This window comes from Stigmatopora argus, chromosome 7 (assembly GCF_051989625.1).
Source record: "Stigmatopora argus isolate UIUO_Sarg chromosome 7, RoL_Sarg_1.0, whole genome shotgun sequence".
In the NCBI taxonomy this organism is placed as follows: domain Eukaryota; kingdom Metazoa; phylum Chordata; class Actinopteri; order Syngnathiformes; family Syngnathidae; genus Stigmatopora; species Stigmatopora argus.
Window position 1 is genome coordinate 15,718,391 of NC_135393.1, and position 17,265 is coordinate 15,735,655.

The window sequence follows — 17,265 nt, forward strand, 5'->3', positions numbered from 1 at the left end:
ATATAAGATTACAAATATGGTGCATGAAATAACTTTTATTTGTCTAGATCTGAATATGAAAACAATAATTACAATGAAGAACCATAGAAAAATTATAATCATCAAAATGGAAGAACTCAGCAATTAACAGATTGATGCTTTCTGGGGCACATTGCGAAGGGGAAAAAAAATCACGATGTCATTCAACGCTTCAAATTTGAGTTATAAAACCCAATTTTCTGGATAAACAAAAATGCAAAGTGCCTCTAGAAAATAGGGGGAAAAAACTTGGTCCTCCAAATGATTATCCTTCAAGCATAGCCATACGCACACGAAAAAAAAATGAACCAAACGTACTATGCAAAAACATGTCAAAATTCAGCCACATCACTTAAGAGAAACCCCCAAAAAACAAAGGAATGTCCTTCAGGGACAACAATTAACTAAGTACAAACATCCTAAGTGCAGCACTACCACCAATAAGTAGCATAACTCCATTGAAATTGAATCCATTAAGACTATAACATAGATTCCTTCTTACATAAAATATACGTTCAAGAAGCTGCCAGCAGTTATCACATGACAAGAAGAGCCTTCTGTCCATTTAAAGACCTTTAGTGACATCTCTGAACAAAATTCAATGCAAAGCCTCCTATATTATTCATTGACAACAGTATTTACAGCACTCTTTTAAACAGAGCAGTTACATAGCTGGAGTTTTTATTTTTATTTTATTTTTTAACTGTATTGGCCTTTATGGTAGATTAAATGCAACCCTGACATGAGATTGTTTCTCTCTATACTTTATACAAAGCTAGAGTTTATGATCAACAATTTGGGGGATTTTTTTTATACCAAAAGAGAATCAGAAACTGTCCAGAGTATTTAAGATATATATCAAGTACACGAACAAGATTGCAATAAAACACAATGCTCAAATCTTGAAAAAAAAAAGTGCACATTGGATTTCAATAATATATCGACGGGAATGAAACAGATTTGTGGAAATTGAATAAATTACTCCTTGCCGCCAAAGCCATTATGATATTTTAGTCAAATACCAAACAAATTTAAATATCAGAGTCAGGATGATCCGTGGCAAAACCGCAAATCTGGTCAGTTTGAATGCGAGTCAATGTTAAATCCCTGGTAATATTTTCTATTTGAAAGTATTGCACAAATGACAGCAAAACATGCGTTTGCAGCAGAATGTGTTCCGTCGTGGCTGTCGCGTATGCATTCAAGTCTAGCTCGTGTGTATTGTGCTTGCATTCTTTTTTCCCCCGAACATTCTACTCTCTATTCTCAATACTTTGACGAAAAGTCATGAAAATGTGAATCATAAGTACGAATATACTGTATGTTGGATTATCATGGCATGCAGAGGCACTGAGTTGAAGTCATTTGTAGGCCTTGATTTCTCGCGCATGCTTACATCTCACTCACGTTTTGTATAGAAAAAGATTGAGGCATTCACTTACATTTGCATCATTTGATGCGGAGAGGCAATCAATCTGATCATTTCTGCATATACAAAACATCCTTGCGTTCTCCGAAGTAAATAAGGAACGTTCCATGCAGCATATACACTTTCGATTAGAAGCACTTGGTCTAAATATAGCGCAATCCTGTTATATAACACTGTTAGATTTTCATAGAGAGACAATATTCTGACCACTTGGGTGACATGGCAAGAGATAATGATTCTCTGGCCCAATATTTAGACAAGAGCAATGCAGTGATTAAGCTAGAGTGCCTACTCAGCTAACAAAGCACACACTCAACTCAGCTTGATGCATGTGCCTCCATCTTCCGAAAGAGCTTTAAGGGTCCCTCCCCTTCACTTTGTAATTAAAAAACGAGAAAAAAACTCCTCCAACATGGCCTCCTCCCCCCAAAATACAAACAAAGTGATTTGAAAAAGCTAGATGCCCTTCATTGTACTCTACAAACGCTGTCGCCAACTCGTTTTGAGGAAGCAACACTAGCACTGCCATCAGAAAAAAAGGAAACTAATATAGAAATACAAAAAAAAAGTACCAAAAGATTATACGGAGCGACTGCGTGTAGGTTGGGAATTATAAATCATTATAATCAGTGCAAGTAGCAGTAATGGAAATCTACTCTTTGAAGAAGCAAGTCACCTGATGACAACTGCGTCATGTTTTTCTTCATACTTTTAACCACAATTGTGACTTATTAAGTGGCATGCCTTTTGTCAATGATTAATTACTCAAGCGATCGTTTAATTATGGCATTTGCGTACCGTGTGAACCATTCAAGCAAAAATTCAAGTTCGGTTACATGCTAAGATTGCCAGCGCGCTTAAATGGCTTTACCATACGTAGACAAAAACTATGATTACTGTAAACATTCAGAGGGTTTTCGGTATTACAATTACGTTGGTGGTGTTGGAATATAAAACGTGGCTGTTTGGCAACAAGCAGGGAGAGAAGTTTACAGTGACATATGAAAGGAGAGGAGGGAAAACCTGAGGTGCCAACACTCATCTTTTGGGTATTACATGATATGAAAAGATGATAGTGTAGGCCCTTAAAAAAACAGTTTTTCAGACCTGAAATTGGAGGCGCAACTGCACTTTGTGTTTTGAAAAAACGAAAACAAAAGGAAACCTGTGATCTTGTGTGTGGTATAAGTTACTTAGTTCTTATGTCAACAAAAGCTAAGGATTTAAAAGATAATGACATGAAATCACGATCTTATTTTGCATGGATCTTTTTTATGACTATTTTTTTTAGGTCTGAGCCTGAAAAAAAAAGTAATTAGGACCGCATGTTTGTTTAAAAACTGCCTTTTGGAGTGTGCCAATGCTCGTTCACACTGACAACGAAACTCCGGGTAATATTTGAGACATTTTCAATTCAAAAAGCAGATTACAAAAAAAAACATATTGCGCAGGTGTTGCTCAAGATAATGAGCTTGTCACTAATCCGTAAAAGTGTGATATGCGCCAAGAAACAAGACTATGCTTTATAAAAGGGGAGCATTTGGTCTAAACTTTTGAAAAATGCAAAAATAAACAAAAAAAGCCTATTTTCCATGGGAATGCTGAAAGTGTGCATGAAATTTTGGACGCCCATCTTTGGAGGTTGGACTTAAACCTAATGAGATGGTGAGAAGACAAAGCATGGGGGAGAGATTGAAAAATGTTCCATCTACTATTCGTCCACTTCAGGATGATCGGAGCTGGTGGAAGGCGACAACGGTGGGTCGGTTGGAGACCCCGGGCACTCGCTGCTGGGAGACGTCTCGGTAAGGGTGAAGGTTTCCGGAGCCGACTTTTTGCGGGGCCGGTCCTTGGAGACCGAGAGGGATTCAGGCGCGTCAGTGTACAGGGGGGTGGAGGGGGCGCTGGCGGCGCCGGAGAGGGAACAGGAGGGCAGGGGGGTCTCGCTGATTGAGATGGACGGGGGGAAAATCCCTATCTTCTGGTTGGTGGCTTCCTGGATTGTCCGTTCAAATTCTCTCACCTCATCCATCGTCATGTCTGGTTCGAGGAGAGACGTGGTCAGATAGTGGTAGCCAACAAAGCAAGATTTTCTTTTGGTTAAATTAAGATCTAAGTGGATTTCCTAGCGCCTCTTTCGAGGTCTGTAAATGTTTTCTGTCAGAATGAAAACGTCACATACGCTTGCTTTGTCACGGATCTCTACGTCACCCGGTGAAGATGGATTTGCGGTGGAATGCTCTGCCTGTTCACGGCAAACCTTAATGTTGGTTTTCTCATGCATTTTTCTCTCGTAATTCCGCACATCATCCCAAGTCATATCTGGAAGAAGGGGGGAGGGTGGAGCAAGAAAAATGTGTAACTCCACTCAAAAAGTCACACCAACTCGGGGGGAGAGAAGGGAAGGTGATAAAAAGGTGGCAAAAATTGGGGGTTGAGATGAACCCTTCAACTAGAAGACATAAGAGACTCCGAAGGAGAGGAGATAGAAGACGCTCAAGTTAAAAGATGAAGCACATAGAAAAATCCAGTCCAGGGTGAAAACTAGGATGGGCTCAGTTATTTTCCAGGCAAAATGAGTCGATGTTAAGATGGGGAAGAGGACAAAACAGGGTTTGTAGTCAAGTTAGGAATACACAAGCCATTCCAGGAGGATCAACGCAGTTAGGGAACGCAAGTTGTGTGGTTGAGGTGGCGGTGCAAGTGAGGAGAATGCACATGCTCAATAATAGTTTTTAAAAAAAATACAGCCATAGAAATGGTATGTACATACACTAGACAGATATTAAGTATTAAGTACACAATGTAGCATAAGGTGTCTATTATATTTTTGTTATTAAAAGAGCCATTGGACCATTTCCAACGGAAAAAAACACAATGACCAGAGGACATTCAGCCCTTTGGACAGTGTGTTGCTCTTTTTTTTTTTAAATCAGCAAAGTTCTAATTTAAACAAAAATGTAATGACTGATACATGTATCTTTTTTGTTTGCATGAAAACTATAGGTTGAAAGGAATATTGACTCACCAATCCATTCATCCACCCATGCAAAGGCCTGTCTGTGTCCAAGCAGCAACACATCGCGAATCACCTGGAAAACAAAAAAATGGTTCACTTTTGCCAAGTAATCTTGTGCAGTTTCAATAATTAGGAGTTAAAATGCATGCAGTATTTGCAGGAAAGAATAATGTCCATAAATATTGATAGAATCAGAAGAGCATCTTTACCATTGCTACCAACTCCTACTAACCCATTTTGACTTGAATAGTTAAGAAAGCAAATCCCATCCACTGTTGTTTCTGACCTTATGCACAAACTGCTCGACGCGGGTCTGCAGACCCCAGACCTCAAACTTGACCGTGACCAGTTTGTATGAGCACATTATGGGGTCTTGCGTGTCCCTCCATCCCTCCTGGAGGAGGCCCCTCGACGTCTTCTCGGACTTGAAGTATCGCAAGTCCTGCATGGGTGCATTACAGATGCCTATAAAGACTAGTAAACCAGAAAACTTGAAAAAAAATCACTACAGTGGTTCCTCTATATACGATCTTAATTTGTTCCGGGACTGAGCTCGTATGTCGATCTTTTCGTAACTCGAGCGAACGTTTCCCATTGAAATGTCTAAAAACAAAATTCGTTTTCGGGGGGACTTTATCTACGGCAAACCACTCGTAACCGAAATTTAAATGAACTTGGATTAATATATACAGACACACTCAAACATACGTTCAATGTAACTTTACACAAAACTGAATTCTAATTTTGTTTTAATTTTTTTTACCTCCGTTCTGGCCGGGTTAGCTGTTTGCCACGCCTCCACCCTCACGTTCGCTATCGATGGACTGTTTGCTGTTGTATTCCCTTCAAAAAATTCCAAAAATGATGCACACAATTGTCCTCACAATAGGATAACGCACGACCACTTGCCAACGAGAAGTAGTCTTGAATGAGCGGTCGCGGGAGCTAACAGGCTAAGGAAGGAAAAGCAGGAAATGCAACAGCTCAGCCTACCCACGTATTGATTGTGGGTAATGAAGTTTTATTCTGAGAAAGTGTGCCATTGGCTATCGGTGTTTTGTGCACGAGTATACTTCATTACCCAGAAAGCCCTCTTTTTGCCCGCGCATGCGCGTTGTGCATTTTCTGGTCGATGCGTAGGAGAAACTCGTCTAAATAAATCGTTTAGTGCTCGTAGATATCTGTTATACACGAAAGAGATGCGGCAAAAAAAGACAGTGCGCTACTATGATAAACAGCCTCTCATGTCATGGCCACCTGGCTTTCTCGCATCTCGAAATTTTTCTCGTATCTAGAGCGAATTATTTGCTCGAAATTTTCCTCGTATCTCGAGCATCTCGTAGGTAGAGCTGCTTGTATGTAGAGGTACCACTGTACATGTCACTCCACAGAGACACACACACACAAATGTCAACCTCACCTCTGACTCCTTGTAATAACGTTCAGGAATGTCATCGTAAGCAATGTCGACAAAACACACCTCCCTCTCCTGGTCTTTCAATTCAGAGTCAAAGATCTGTTGAAACAAACAATTCAGTTGACATTGAGACAATAATTATTCAAATATTGGCTAACACCTGAAATATCCAACAGGGGGCATTATGTTACTGTGTCTTATAAATGTTGAGGTAACTTATACATGAGCCACAAAAAAAACTTCGATTTAGTGAAAAGTAAAGCGCAAGAGTCCTATAATGTAGTTCTTATTAACGTGAGTGATATTGAGCTGCAGCAGTAGGTGTAATAACAGAAAACAAAATATTTATATGTATTAAAAATCAAAGCTCTGTAGTGTACTTGTAGTTTAGGTGGGAAGGTTCTGAGCATTAAAAAAAAATCCTCTATGTTACTGATACAAATTAAAAAGTGTTAAGATGTGTTTCGAACAACACAAAACAAGATTACATTGACACTTGAATAAATATGTTTAAAAAAACAGTATAATGGAAGAACACGCAGGTCCGTTTTTTTTAATGTAATCAGATTATATCACCATTTTAATCTTTGCACAACAGCAAACCAACATAAAGCGACAGGACTCATTTTGTACATTTTAAATTGCTTGCGCAGTTTGTCCAGCATGTACCAGTAATTTAAAATCCACACAAATGGGCCAACTCACCTTTGAAAGAGCACTGCAAACTAGATGCATCATGCATTATAAAAGCTACTTGTTCCAGCCAGAAAATGTGTTTGCAGCACTATTAACTCTATTGAATTTGTCCACATGTTTGGAGGACACAAATAATTTTAGTAACTTTTCATGCACTTCTGTCAATGGCTTTTGAGAAAATACTCAGCTGGCTGTAATTCACCAAATCTGTACTTTTATACAACACTTGTTTCATTTTTTTTTAACAACAAAATTGTAAATGGCAAAACCTTAGCAAGTCAGTAACAAGACAAACATTATTGTTTTAAATAATATTCACTTTTTCCAACAGATTTGGCCATTTTCATAACATTTTTATTCAAAATTTTGCATGTTGAAAAGAACATCTTTGCTTTGACATTTGACAAATTTGGTAGCAAAAACTGCATGACGTATGATGATGATGATAAACTAACGGCACATTATAGCTTGGCTGTATATATTTCTAGCAAAAACAGTACAATCTCCTAATTTACTTGAAAGATGAGTTTCTTAATTGCACATTCTCTGTAAGCTTTGCATTTTGTTAACTACTCTTATGCGTGGAAGGAAAAAAAAAAAGGGAAACAGACTATTTGTGCCTTAAGTACAGCTTTGGACTTGTGCCAGGATTACGCTGTTTTGTCATCATAATCTCTCAAGGAACAGCATTAATCCTAAACTATCCCTCAAGGAGGAGATTACAGTTGATTGTTAGATTTTTATACACCAGATACTCATGCAGTTGTATCCTGCTGCATACCAAAATATATGTACTATATCCTTTTTTAAAAGTGCATATCACCTTTATATTTAAATATCACCTTTTTAAAATCATTACCAAAGTAAAAATGATTCCATTAGTAAATATTTATATAGATTAAACATGGTTTAACTTTGTTGTGGTACTTGAAAAATCTTAAAAGGTGTTGTCTGATTAAAAGATGCCATTTTAAAAGAATAAAGATGCATATTTTTGGCCTATGTTGGACTTTGATAGCATAATATTCAAAACTGAAGCACTATTATATCGCTCTAAAAAAATAAATAATTGCAAAGTGGTCTTCAATAATACAAATGGGTCATACTGTGCCAAATCTACTGCTATCTAAACTCTTAATGTCCCGTCTGTTATATTCAGAGTGCACTTACATTATCATTGATGCCTTTGTTGTCCTCGTACTTTGTCTCTATATGAATGGAGAACTTGGGAAGAAATGAGCACTGGAAAACACAAAAAGAAACAAATAAATTATGTAAATTGACTTACACAGGCTTGCTGCACATTAATGATTTACCTTCAAACTATGAGTTTTGGAAGAAAAAAAAAAGGGCTCTTCCTAAATGTTGCTTTATAATTTAATTGAACTGGCGAAAAGAGACGCCAAAGTCGTAAAGATCAACCCGTTTGAATCAATTGGTAAAGTAAATTAAATGTTTCAAAGCATCCAAATGTATGGCAAATTCCTCCAACTAACATAAATAGACATTCTGTCACTGTCTTCTTTCCCATCCCATAAAAGTATGTGACTCATGATGTCCACATTCATCATGTACATAACAGATGACTAAAAAGGCAAAGGTCAATATTATACCAGGAATCGCCAATATTTCCTAAAATTAACCACAGGTCATAATAGCCATTTGTTAACAATGTCATTATTGTTGTTACGTAGGACATGTTTTATGGGAAATTATTTTCCCCCTTGCATCGATTCACTTAATGTGAAGGTTAAAGTAAGTGGAAGAAAATAATGAGTCACTCTTCAGTTTAAGCTTCAGATCTTTCTCATGTTCTCCCTTTTAGCTTCATTCAAAAAGACACAATTTTGAAAAATATAGAAAATATACTTACAGTGTATTCTACCAGGAGATGATACACCACGTCCAGAAAAGCATAAGGAAGAACAAAAACAGGATTAAACTTTTACATATTCACAAAACCTTAGGAAAAATAGTGCGCAAAAAGTCTGCTGAATATATTTTAATGTTTATAACATATCCATGCTTTTTTTCAGTTTGGGGCAATGAGGGAAAACAGGCAGCAAGTGTGATTTCTGAGTCACCATCCAGCATGAATGGAGTTGTTAAATGTCAGCTTGGCCTTCAAGTGTGTACTTTTGGACAGCTTTTCTCATAAGGATCATCAACTGTTAGCTGCATTTTGCTGCGGATTGGTCCAATTACGAGAGTATTTTGTTTCGTTTGGATGTTTAAGCCCAATAACTGCATTTTTTTTATGTCCCGGTTATAATATTAACTCCACACAAGCAAGTCACATCCTAGTGAGAACACCAGGCGGTAAGTAAAACACCTACCTGTGATGGTGTAAGGGTAATAGTTCCATGCTTTCTCGGTCACGTAGAAGATTTTAGGAACGACTGCTCGAGCCCAGCTTGGAAGTTTACTGCAGAGACAGACAACAATGAGGCCCTGCTCAAGGATCCAATGGCTACCGTAATCAAAGCCTTCATTATGCTCCACTTGCTCACAGGCCAGATTATTAGAAAAGAAGAGCGACTTGCATACTAGTGGATACACACAGCAATTTACTGCATACTTTACATTGCACAAGGTGCATGTGGGCATTACGTAACAGTCAACAAATTCAATAATAATTAAACTTACAGTATTTTCTCGCATATTGACCGCCTCCGTGTATAAGCCATACCCTTATAATTGCCTTAAAATTGTTTAATTTTACAATTTCTCTCGTATAAGACGTCCCCTGATTCGCAATTTTTCGAAAGGTTGTTGCCTGCACGTTGATGAATTCAAAAAGGAAGTCACGTGATCAGTACAACCAGGAAGTGTCCGTAGCGGTCTAGTTTTGTCATACCATCCCTAATCACCGAGTCTCTAGGTGCAATAATAGCATGAGATACACATTACGCAGGTATCAAGGGTGATATTTTAATGATCGACCTATATTTTGAAATAAATGACCACATTGTCTTGCATTATGGCATTTCGTCTTTGTCACCTTGCAGTTTCGTGCATGTTAAGTCACCTTTTTTTGTTACAAATACAGCTTCTATGCGAGAAAATACGGTAATTATTTTTCTAATAACTCTGGTCGCCAAGTTTAAGCAACAGACCTGTTGAGGTAGACCCGTTTTTCCGTAAACTGTCCCTGGCCATGCATGGGGTCCTCGTAGGGTTCATTCTGTACGACTTCCACACCTTCCCCTCGGTCGCTTTGCTCATGGCTGTGTTTGCTGATCATGTATAATTGTCCAATCCGGTACTAGAAGAAAAAAAAAGAGGAAAGGAGAAACATTTGCCTTCTTTAAAAAACAAAAAATCTGGAGAGGCTCCCAAATACCTTTATTATTTTATTTTTGAAGAATAGCACATCTAGTAAAAATGATTCACACAACATGCTCCATATTCTTTCATACATTTCCTAGAGGCATTCTGTCACATTGGCTCCATTAATAAGATGTCATCACATTCACAAAGCCTCAAACGCAACGAAGGCGTTTCTAAAAGCAGCTCGGGCAAGCGTGACCCTGCCAACTTAAGAACGACTGTGAATAATGCAGCCGCATCACTACGCTTGCTCTTCACGCAACATAAGAAATGAGGATTTAGAAAGGACGCTCATGCAGAGGACAAACACGGGGCGACAACAGTGGGCAGGATCGGTCAAAGAAGAATAATAGCATGACGTCAGCCTCATTCCATGTTAATTTAATCAAGACAACTGACGTCATTACTTAGAAATGACAAATATGCGGGACATTTATGAAAATGTGTTTAGCTACAAAAGTGAATTAATTCAAGATTGCCACAACAGCAAGCTAACTATTTTTCCGCCACTCAAGCAAAACAGATAATTAATGAAAATCATGCAATAATGAAGTATTGCTAATTTGCTCTGATCTTGAGCAGGATAAGAATGTTGAAGTCAGGCAATAAGTAGGTAGTGCTTCGTTTTTTGTTTTTTTGGCCTCATGTCTGACAAAACATTGGTGTATTATTGTACAATAGTAAAACAAACAAGCTCTCCAAAAAGCCTGGTTGTGTTGCCTTAGCAGAATTTAGATCTTAAAATAATGAAATACCAAAGTAAATAAATTAAATCTAAATGAGACATTGTGTAAAACCTGAATAAAAACAGAAAACAATAGTTTCAATAGAAGTCTCCTTTCAACTAGTGATTAATTGAATCTAGAAAGACAAGATGTTAATTCTTAATTCATAACTTGTCTTGTTTTTACTGTATTCTTATTCAAAAATACAAATACACCAGGTTTCTATTAGAAAAGATATTTTAAAGTTCATTTCCATGTACAAATTCAAATCCATTTTAAAAAGTAGTTAATTAATGGAACTTTAATATCTTGTCTATGCTGCATAAAATACTTGTTGAGGGACAAATTACCCCCAAAACTCCCAAATCCAGTCAGTTGGATCAGAATTAATGTAAATGGTTCCAAACTCAGCACATCATGCTCCTTTATGTCTCAGTTCACGTCTGGCTCTTTCTTTGTCACGGTATTGTTTTGTGCAGCCTGCGAGGCGGCATCAAATCTCAAAAGCATTGGACTCTTGAATAGAAATGCCATTTTACATCCTCGGTGGGCTGAAAGTGTCAATGTGCCTGTAGGTTTGCCTATAGCTGTTAAAAATGGGAACACAAATCATTTATGAAGGCACATTCATTAAATGTGGTGCATCTGAACCACTATTGTTACAACTCCATTTGCTAGAAATCCATCCGGACCGCTCTACAAAGAATTTTAAGTTCAATAGAGAAAAGAAAAAAACAAAAACAAACGTGTGTCCTTTAAGTATCTGTGATCCCATTAACCTTTGTGCAGACAGCACGGGCAGCACATTTTCCTACTTGAATGTCATTGTGAGACAGTAAGTACACTAATGGCTTTGCTAATAATGGTAAACTCGCAAAAGGGCAACACGGATGCCATCCCTGCAGCACGCATACTTTATGCCTAGGATGGAGCTCGTTTTGTGTTTGGTTAACCAATTCTAAAATCAGGAAAAACCTTCATAGTAACTTGAGCGAGAGCTTTTCTTGCATGATTTTAGCTTATCTTTTCGGGTAGATATAAACACAATAACAGCATGGTATTAATACTAGGCTTTCTTTGCAGTTAACGTGTGGGCGGCATGCATGGTACTGTCACGTGACAGGACAGCTGGGTCGTTATTCCTGAAATATATATACCATGGCTAATGAAACAATATAAATATGGAAACAATTTTGGATTCCTAGAAGTACTATACTCACTTACCCTGTTCAGGCAGGGGGTTTTGGAATAATGCATAATGAACTCGGCAAGTTGAGCTTCGTGGTGTACAATGGAGCATTTACACAGAAAAATTAAGAAATTCTTACGACTAGGTTGGTCTTGGAACGTAGTCGGACCCAAATGCAGGGAAGCAGGCAATGGATGAGTGCGTGGAGTGCTCGAACAAAACTTTTAATGGTTAAGCAGGAGTGGTTTCACGAAAATAACAAGGACTTAGAAATCAAATAACAAAACCAAACCGGACATGGAAGGACACGAGGTGCTTGGAACATGACATGGAAACTTAGCATGATGCAAACACAGAAGACGATCGCACAAAGACTAACAAACACACAGTATTTAAATAGACAGACAAGGGTTGATTACAAAGTACACACACCTGATCACATAGACACAATAGGCAAAAAGGAAACAAACAAACCAAAACCCAACTAATCCTAACCCAAATGAAATTCCTACATTTTTGGAGGCCAGATATTCAAAGGATAAGCGGTATGGAAAATGAGTAATACAACGGTCATGCTCATGGAGATCTTTGATCTTAAAATCATATATTTGAGTCAGGAATAGTTGTGATATTTTTGTTGCTGGGGGTCCGTCAGCGGGAGGACACGCCATGTTCTTCACACATTTAGTCAACTGGGCAACTCACTAGATAAGATCATTCTTGAGCAGTAGGACTGCAAGTCATTAGGGGAACCAGCCTTGTAATTAGTAGGAGTAGCACATGACGGGAGGATGGAGTAGAGAGAAAAGACTAAATGAACACAACAAGAAAGTGTGCATGTGGTCATGATAAATGTGATTTAAAAACTTATTGGTACATGCAGTTTGAGCAAGATAACATCAGCCAATCTAGGACATCTGCTGGCTATGCACTTGCAATGCTTCCTGTTCCAGATAAACCTGGATTGAAAAAATGGCTTGTAAGAGGAGAGATCCGGTGTGCCAAAAGCAAGAAAGCTACTGATCCTGGCATGAAGGTCAGGGTAGTGTGTTGTGACTTTCAAAACTAGAAAACAAAGCCTGCAGGCTGTGCGTGTGAAAAGAGACCAGTGTGTCGTAACATTACGTAATTTAAATGTGCGCAATCATTTATGCTAAGGTCTTTCTTCACTTGCCCTTTGGCGTAAGTTCTGTCATTTCAGGTTCGTATGTAAGTAAGTATGTTATTGATTGTATGCATTTAAGGATTCAATGTGTGTTTGGAGGATTTTATTTACGACCACGTTTAATAGAATGGATGTGAGGGACCTTTTAGGAGAAACGTCTATTGGGTGTTAAAATCTAGTCTATTTGTGACTGACTTCTGCTCGTTATTGGCTGGGATAGGCTCCAGCACTCCCGAAATCCTTGTGAGAATAAAAGCGGCACGCCAATCAATATAGCAATTGTTTTTTTTCCCAAGTGTACAACTTTTTTTTTTCATAAATTCTAAACAATAACCGAAAACAAGACAGCCCAACAATGTCAATAGCTTAAAAAGCAACATTACAATTTCAAAAAAAAAAATCGGATTTCATTAGCCACAGCCCCAGATGTCATCAAAAGATTTAGAGAATCTGGAGAAGCAGCAAGGCCAGGAAAAACAATATGAAATGCATGTGACCTTGATGTCAGTGGATTAAAATCCAAAATGATTGTTTCAGCACAATGCCATGAGGTAAAGTGAAACTTCATAAAACCAATGCCAGACAACACCATTTGTCAGTGACCGCCAGCCCTCTTGTCAAAATTAAACATTTATTTCCATCAATGGCAGCAAATTGGTTATGGTGATTTAATGGCCTTTTTTAAAGTTTGATTAGCCAAAAGCAATCACCTTCGGAGATACTAAAAAGGGCAAACATAGACTGCGACACGGCTGTGATAGGAAACTGGCCTAAAGTGCAGATGCATCATTTTTAAAGGAGGAAAACTGAAACTTAAGCAAAAAAAAGGAAAAACTTACTTTAGAAGACTTCTATATCATCAATCAATGAAATTGCTTAATTTTTTTATCTTGGGAAAAACAGAGACCTGAAAAAAATCTGTTGAAATAGAAGAAGCACTGATGTACTACCCAGAACTAAGACATGAAATGACAGGTTTGATGGGGCAGAAAATATATCAGGCAGACAGCCGGGAAGAGAACAGACATAATAATGAAGAGAAGACCTGATACAATGAGGTGGAGGAGTTTGGTGAAGCCTGCCTAAGTGGCAAAAAAAAATACTAAAGTAGTACAATTGTACATGCCCACACTCTTGCGTGATAGTACTCATGGGTCATTTACGGTCAAAAACGGTAGTAGTTAGAGAACTGCTAACAGCGTTTGGTGGGGGAAAAAGCTTTGGGTTCGCTACAGGGTCTATGTAGAAAAAGAATTTAGTTTTTGTGTGATATTTTCAACATTTGTATGACAGCCCATTAATCAAAACAACAAAAAAAGTACATTCTTGCAAAGTCGTTTGAAATTTGACAGGCATGCAGACAAATAACTGTCTGAAAGCTGTAATTTGCAAGAAAGTCAATGCCAATTCCCTACAATTACAGAACCACTGGGCCGTACGTGGGAATTAAGGAAAATAGTAGCAACTAAAACTGAATTTCAACACCTTTCAGAACATTCACAAATGATTTAGTTTCAAAGACCCATTTCTGTCTGAACTCTAACAACCCTCTGGTCTTGCGCTTTCCATCTAAATTCCTCGAACATATCCGGTTACTCTTTCCTTCTTCCATTTTTATCATTAGTTAGCTTGTCAGAATCCCAGTTTTGAACATTCAGGTAGTCTTTTCCTTCAATGGAGAGAAAATTGAAGCAAAAATAAGAAAGAAAAGTAGTTATATTCTCAGGCAATACTACAGTTTCACATAGACATGATCTAGCAAGGGTGTCAGACTCGGGTTGGTTCGCGGGCCGCTTTAACGTCAACTTGATCTCACGTGGGACAGACCATTTTAGATATAATATTTAGATTTTTTTAAATAAATGGATTAAAAGAACTGGATTAAAAACCCTGAATATTCAGTTTTTATATATATTTTAAACAATGTTTATTTTAGCTTTTTATATATTTTTAGATTTTACAAAATGATTTTTGAACTAAAAACACAGAAAAAAATGATTAAAAAATTACAATTATTGATTTAAGAGGGAAAATCAGGAAATTTAATATACATCTATACTCTTAATTTTAATTTGATCCAAAACATAAAGTCGGCACTCATGATTTACTTTCCCGGGCCACACAAAATGATGCGGCGGGCCAGATTTGGCCCCCGGGCCGCCATTTTGACACGTGGCCTACATCATCTATTTTTAGATTTTTTTTAATAAATGGATTAAAATCCTGAATATTCATTTTTTATAGATCTAAAACAATGTTTATTTTAGCTTTTTATATATATATATATATATATATCTTTAGATTTTACAAAATGATTTTTGAACTAAAAACTGAAATAAATGATTAAAAAATTACAATTATTGATTTAAAACAGGGAAAACCAGGAAATTTAATATACATCTATACTCTTCATTTGAATTTGATCCTAAAACAGAAAGTCGGCACTCATGATTTACTTTCCCGGGCCACACAAAATGATGCGGCGGGCCAGATTTGGCCCCCGGGCCGCCACTTTGACACAGGTGATCTAGAGAATAGGCAAAAATGTATGCAAAAAAATAATAATAATACAACTCATGCCATTTTGATATTAGCAGACTCTATACAGATTTTGTGTGTGTGCTGGTAAATCTTGTGCCTCCTGAATGGAGTTGACCTTCATATGTGGAACAAAGTGTTCAACAGTTTTTCGAGGAATAACAACTGCTTTGCAATGGAATATTATGCATCCCAGGAGTTGCATACATTTGGGAAATAATGCTTATGGCATGTTTTTGTCATCAGTGACCTCATTAGATGCGCAAACAGTGGCTAATCATGTGGGTAAATGGCTAGGGAGGGACTTTGTGAGTAAATCTAACTCAAATGAAAAGGTCAGGCTGAGTAAATGCAGCTTTGATGGGAATGCACACTGGGAGTGTGTATGTGTGTGCTATTTATAGCCATGGCGGAAGTTCAACTCCATAAAAAATGAACAGTCAATTTCATGCAGATTGCCTCTGCTTTTTTTTTATTATGCAAGTCAACCAAATTTGGGGTCGCATCCTAGATTATTTACAAATGTAAGTACTCTGATTATGGATTCCCTTCATGGATGAGAAGGGTCAAATGGACCATAATACGAAAAAATACTGGTAGCAAAAGAGAAGAATCCATGTGCTAAAGAACAGAGGTGATTCAAACTGAGGTCCGATAATCTCATTGGATTGTTTCTACATTGCATGCAAACAAATGGCACCATTGTTTAGACATGACACAGGAAAAATGTGAAAGTGTAATAGTAATGTAGGCCAGACTGAATTAGTAAAAAGTACTCATGTTTATAGAGGAATCATAAAAATATTGGTATTGATCCATTCTTTCGACAGTCACTTGCACCCAGAAAGATCAACTTTGAATTGTTTCGTACTCCTAGTCCCAAATAGATTTGTTTGCCAATCCAAATCACCCACACATATCTGCGTGAATTTCACAGCCTCCACAAAATCTGTTAGGGCTTCTGCTTGCTTCCAACATTTATCCACCTATTAAGCATAATTTCTACGAGATACAAAGTGATCCACAGTCTACACTACCTGTGTCAAAGTGGCGGCCCGGGGGCCAAATCTGGCCCGCCGCATCATCTTGTGCAGCCCGAGAAAGTAAACCATGAGTGCCGACTTTCTGTTTTAGGATCAAATTCAAATGAAAATTATAGATGTAGTATATTATATTTCCTGATTTTTCCCTTTTTTATCCATTTTTTTCTTTGTTTTTAGTTCAAAAAGCATTTTGGAAAATCTAAAAATAAATATATAAAATATTTACTGTTTTTCACTTTATTGAACATAATTTAAAAATATTTAGTTTCCTTTTGAAATGAGAAACAAATGATTAAAAGACGGTTTCCCTTACTAAGAAAAAGCTCAAATAAACATTGTTTTGGATCTATAAAATAAAACATGAATATTTAGGGCTTTTGATCCAGTTCTTTTAATCCAATTTAAAAAAAAAATCTTTTAGATATATTTAGATTTTTTTATAAATGGATTTATACCCCTGAATATTCATGTTGTATAGATCTAAAACAATGTTTATTTTAGCTTTTTTGATATATTTTTAGATTTTACAAAATTATTTTTGAACTAAAAACACAGAAAAAAATGATTAAAAAAAATTACAATTATTGATTTAAAAGGGGGAAAATCAGGAAATTTAATACAAATCTATACTCTTCATTTTAATTTGATCCTAAAACAGAAAGTCGGGACTCATGATTTACTTTCCCGGGCCACACA

The 17,265-nt window shown here is 37.2% G+C and overlaps 1 protein-coding gene across 1 annotated transcript in view; it reads right to left on the reverse strand.

The window, feature by feature from the left end:
- Window positions 1-15: 15 nt before the first annotated feature.
- Window positions 16-17,265, reverse strand: part of LOC144076937 (cytoplasmic phosphatidylinositol transfer protein 1-like) — a 28,270-nt gene continuing 11,020 nt past the window's right edge. The window contains exons 2-9 of the mRNA XM_077604299.1: window positions 9,696-9,844; window positions 8,916-9,004; window positions 8,453-8,460; window positions 7,750-7,821; window positions 5,887-5,982; window positions 4,753-4,908; window positions 4,476-4,539; window positions 16-3,487 (exon numbers count right to left, since the gene is read on the reverse strand). Of these exons, the coding sequence (XP_077460425.1) occupies window positions 3,159-3,487; window positions 4,476-4,539; window positions 4,753-4,908; window positions 5,887-5,982; window positions 7,750-7,821; window positions 8,453-8,460; window positions 8,916-9,004; window positions 9,696-9,844 (963 nt within the window). The 3' untranslated portion in view covers window positions 16-3,158. The remainder of the gene's footprint in view (window positions 3,488-4,475; window positions 4,540-4,752; window positions 4,909-5,886; window positions 5,983-7,749; window positions 7,822-8,452; window positions 8,461-8,915; window positions 9,005-9,695; window positions 9,845-17,265) is intronic.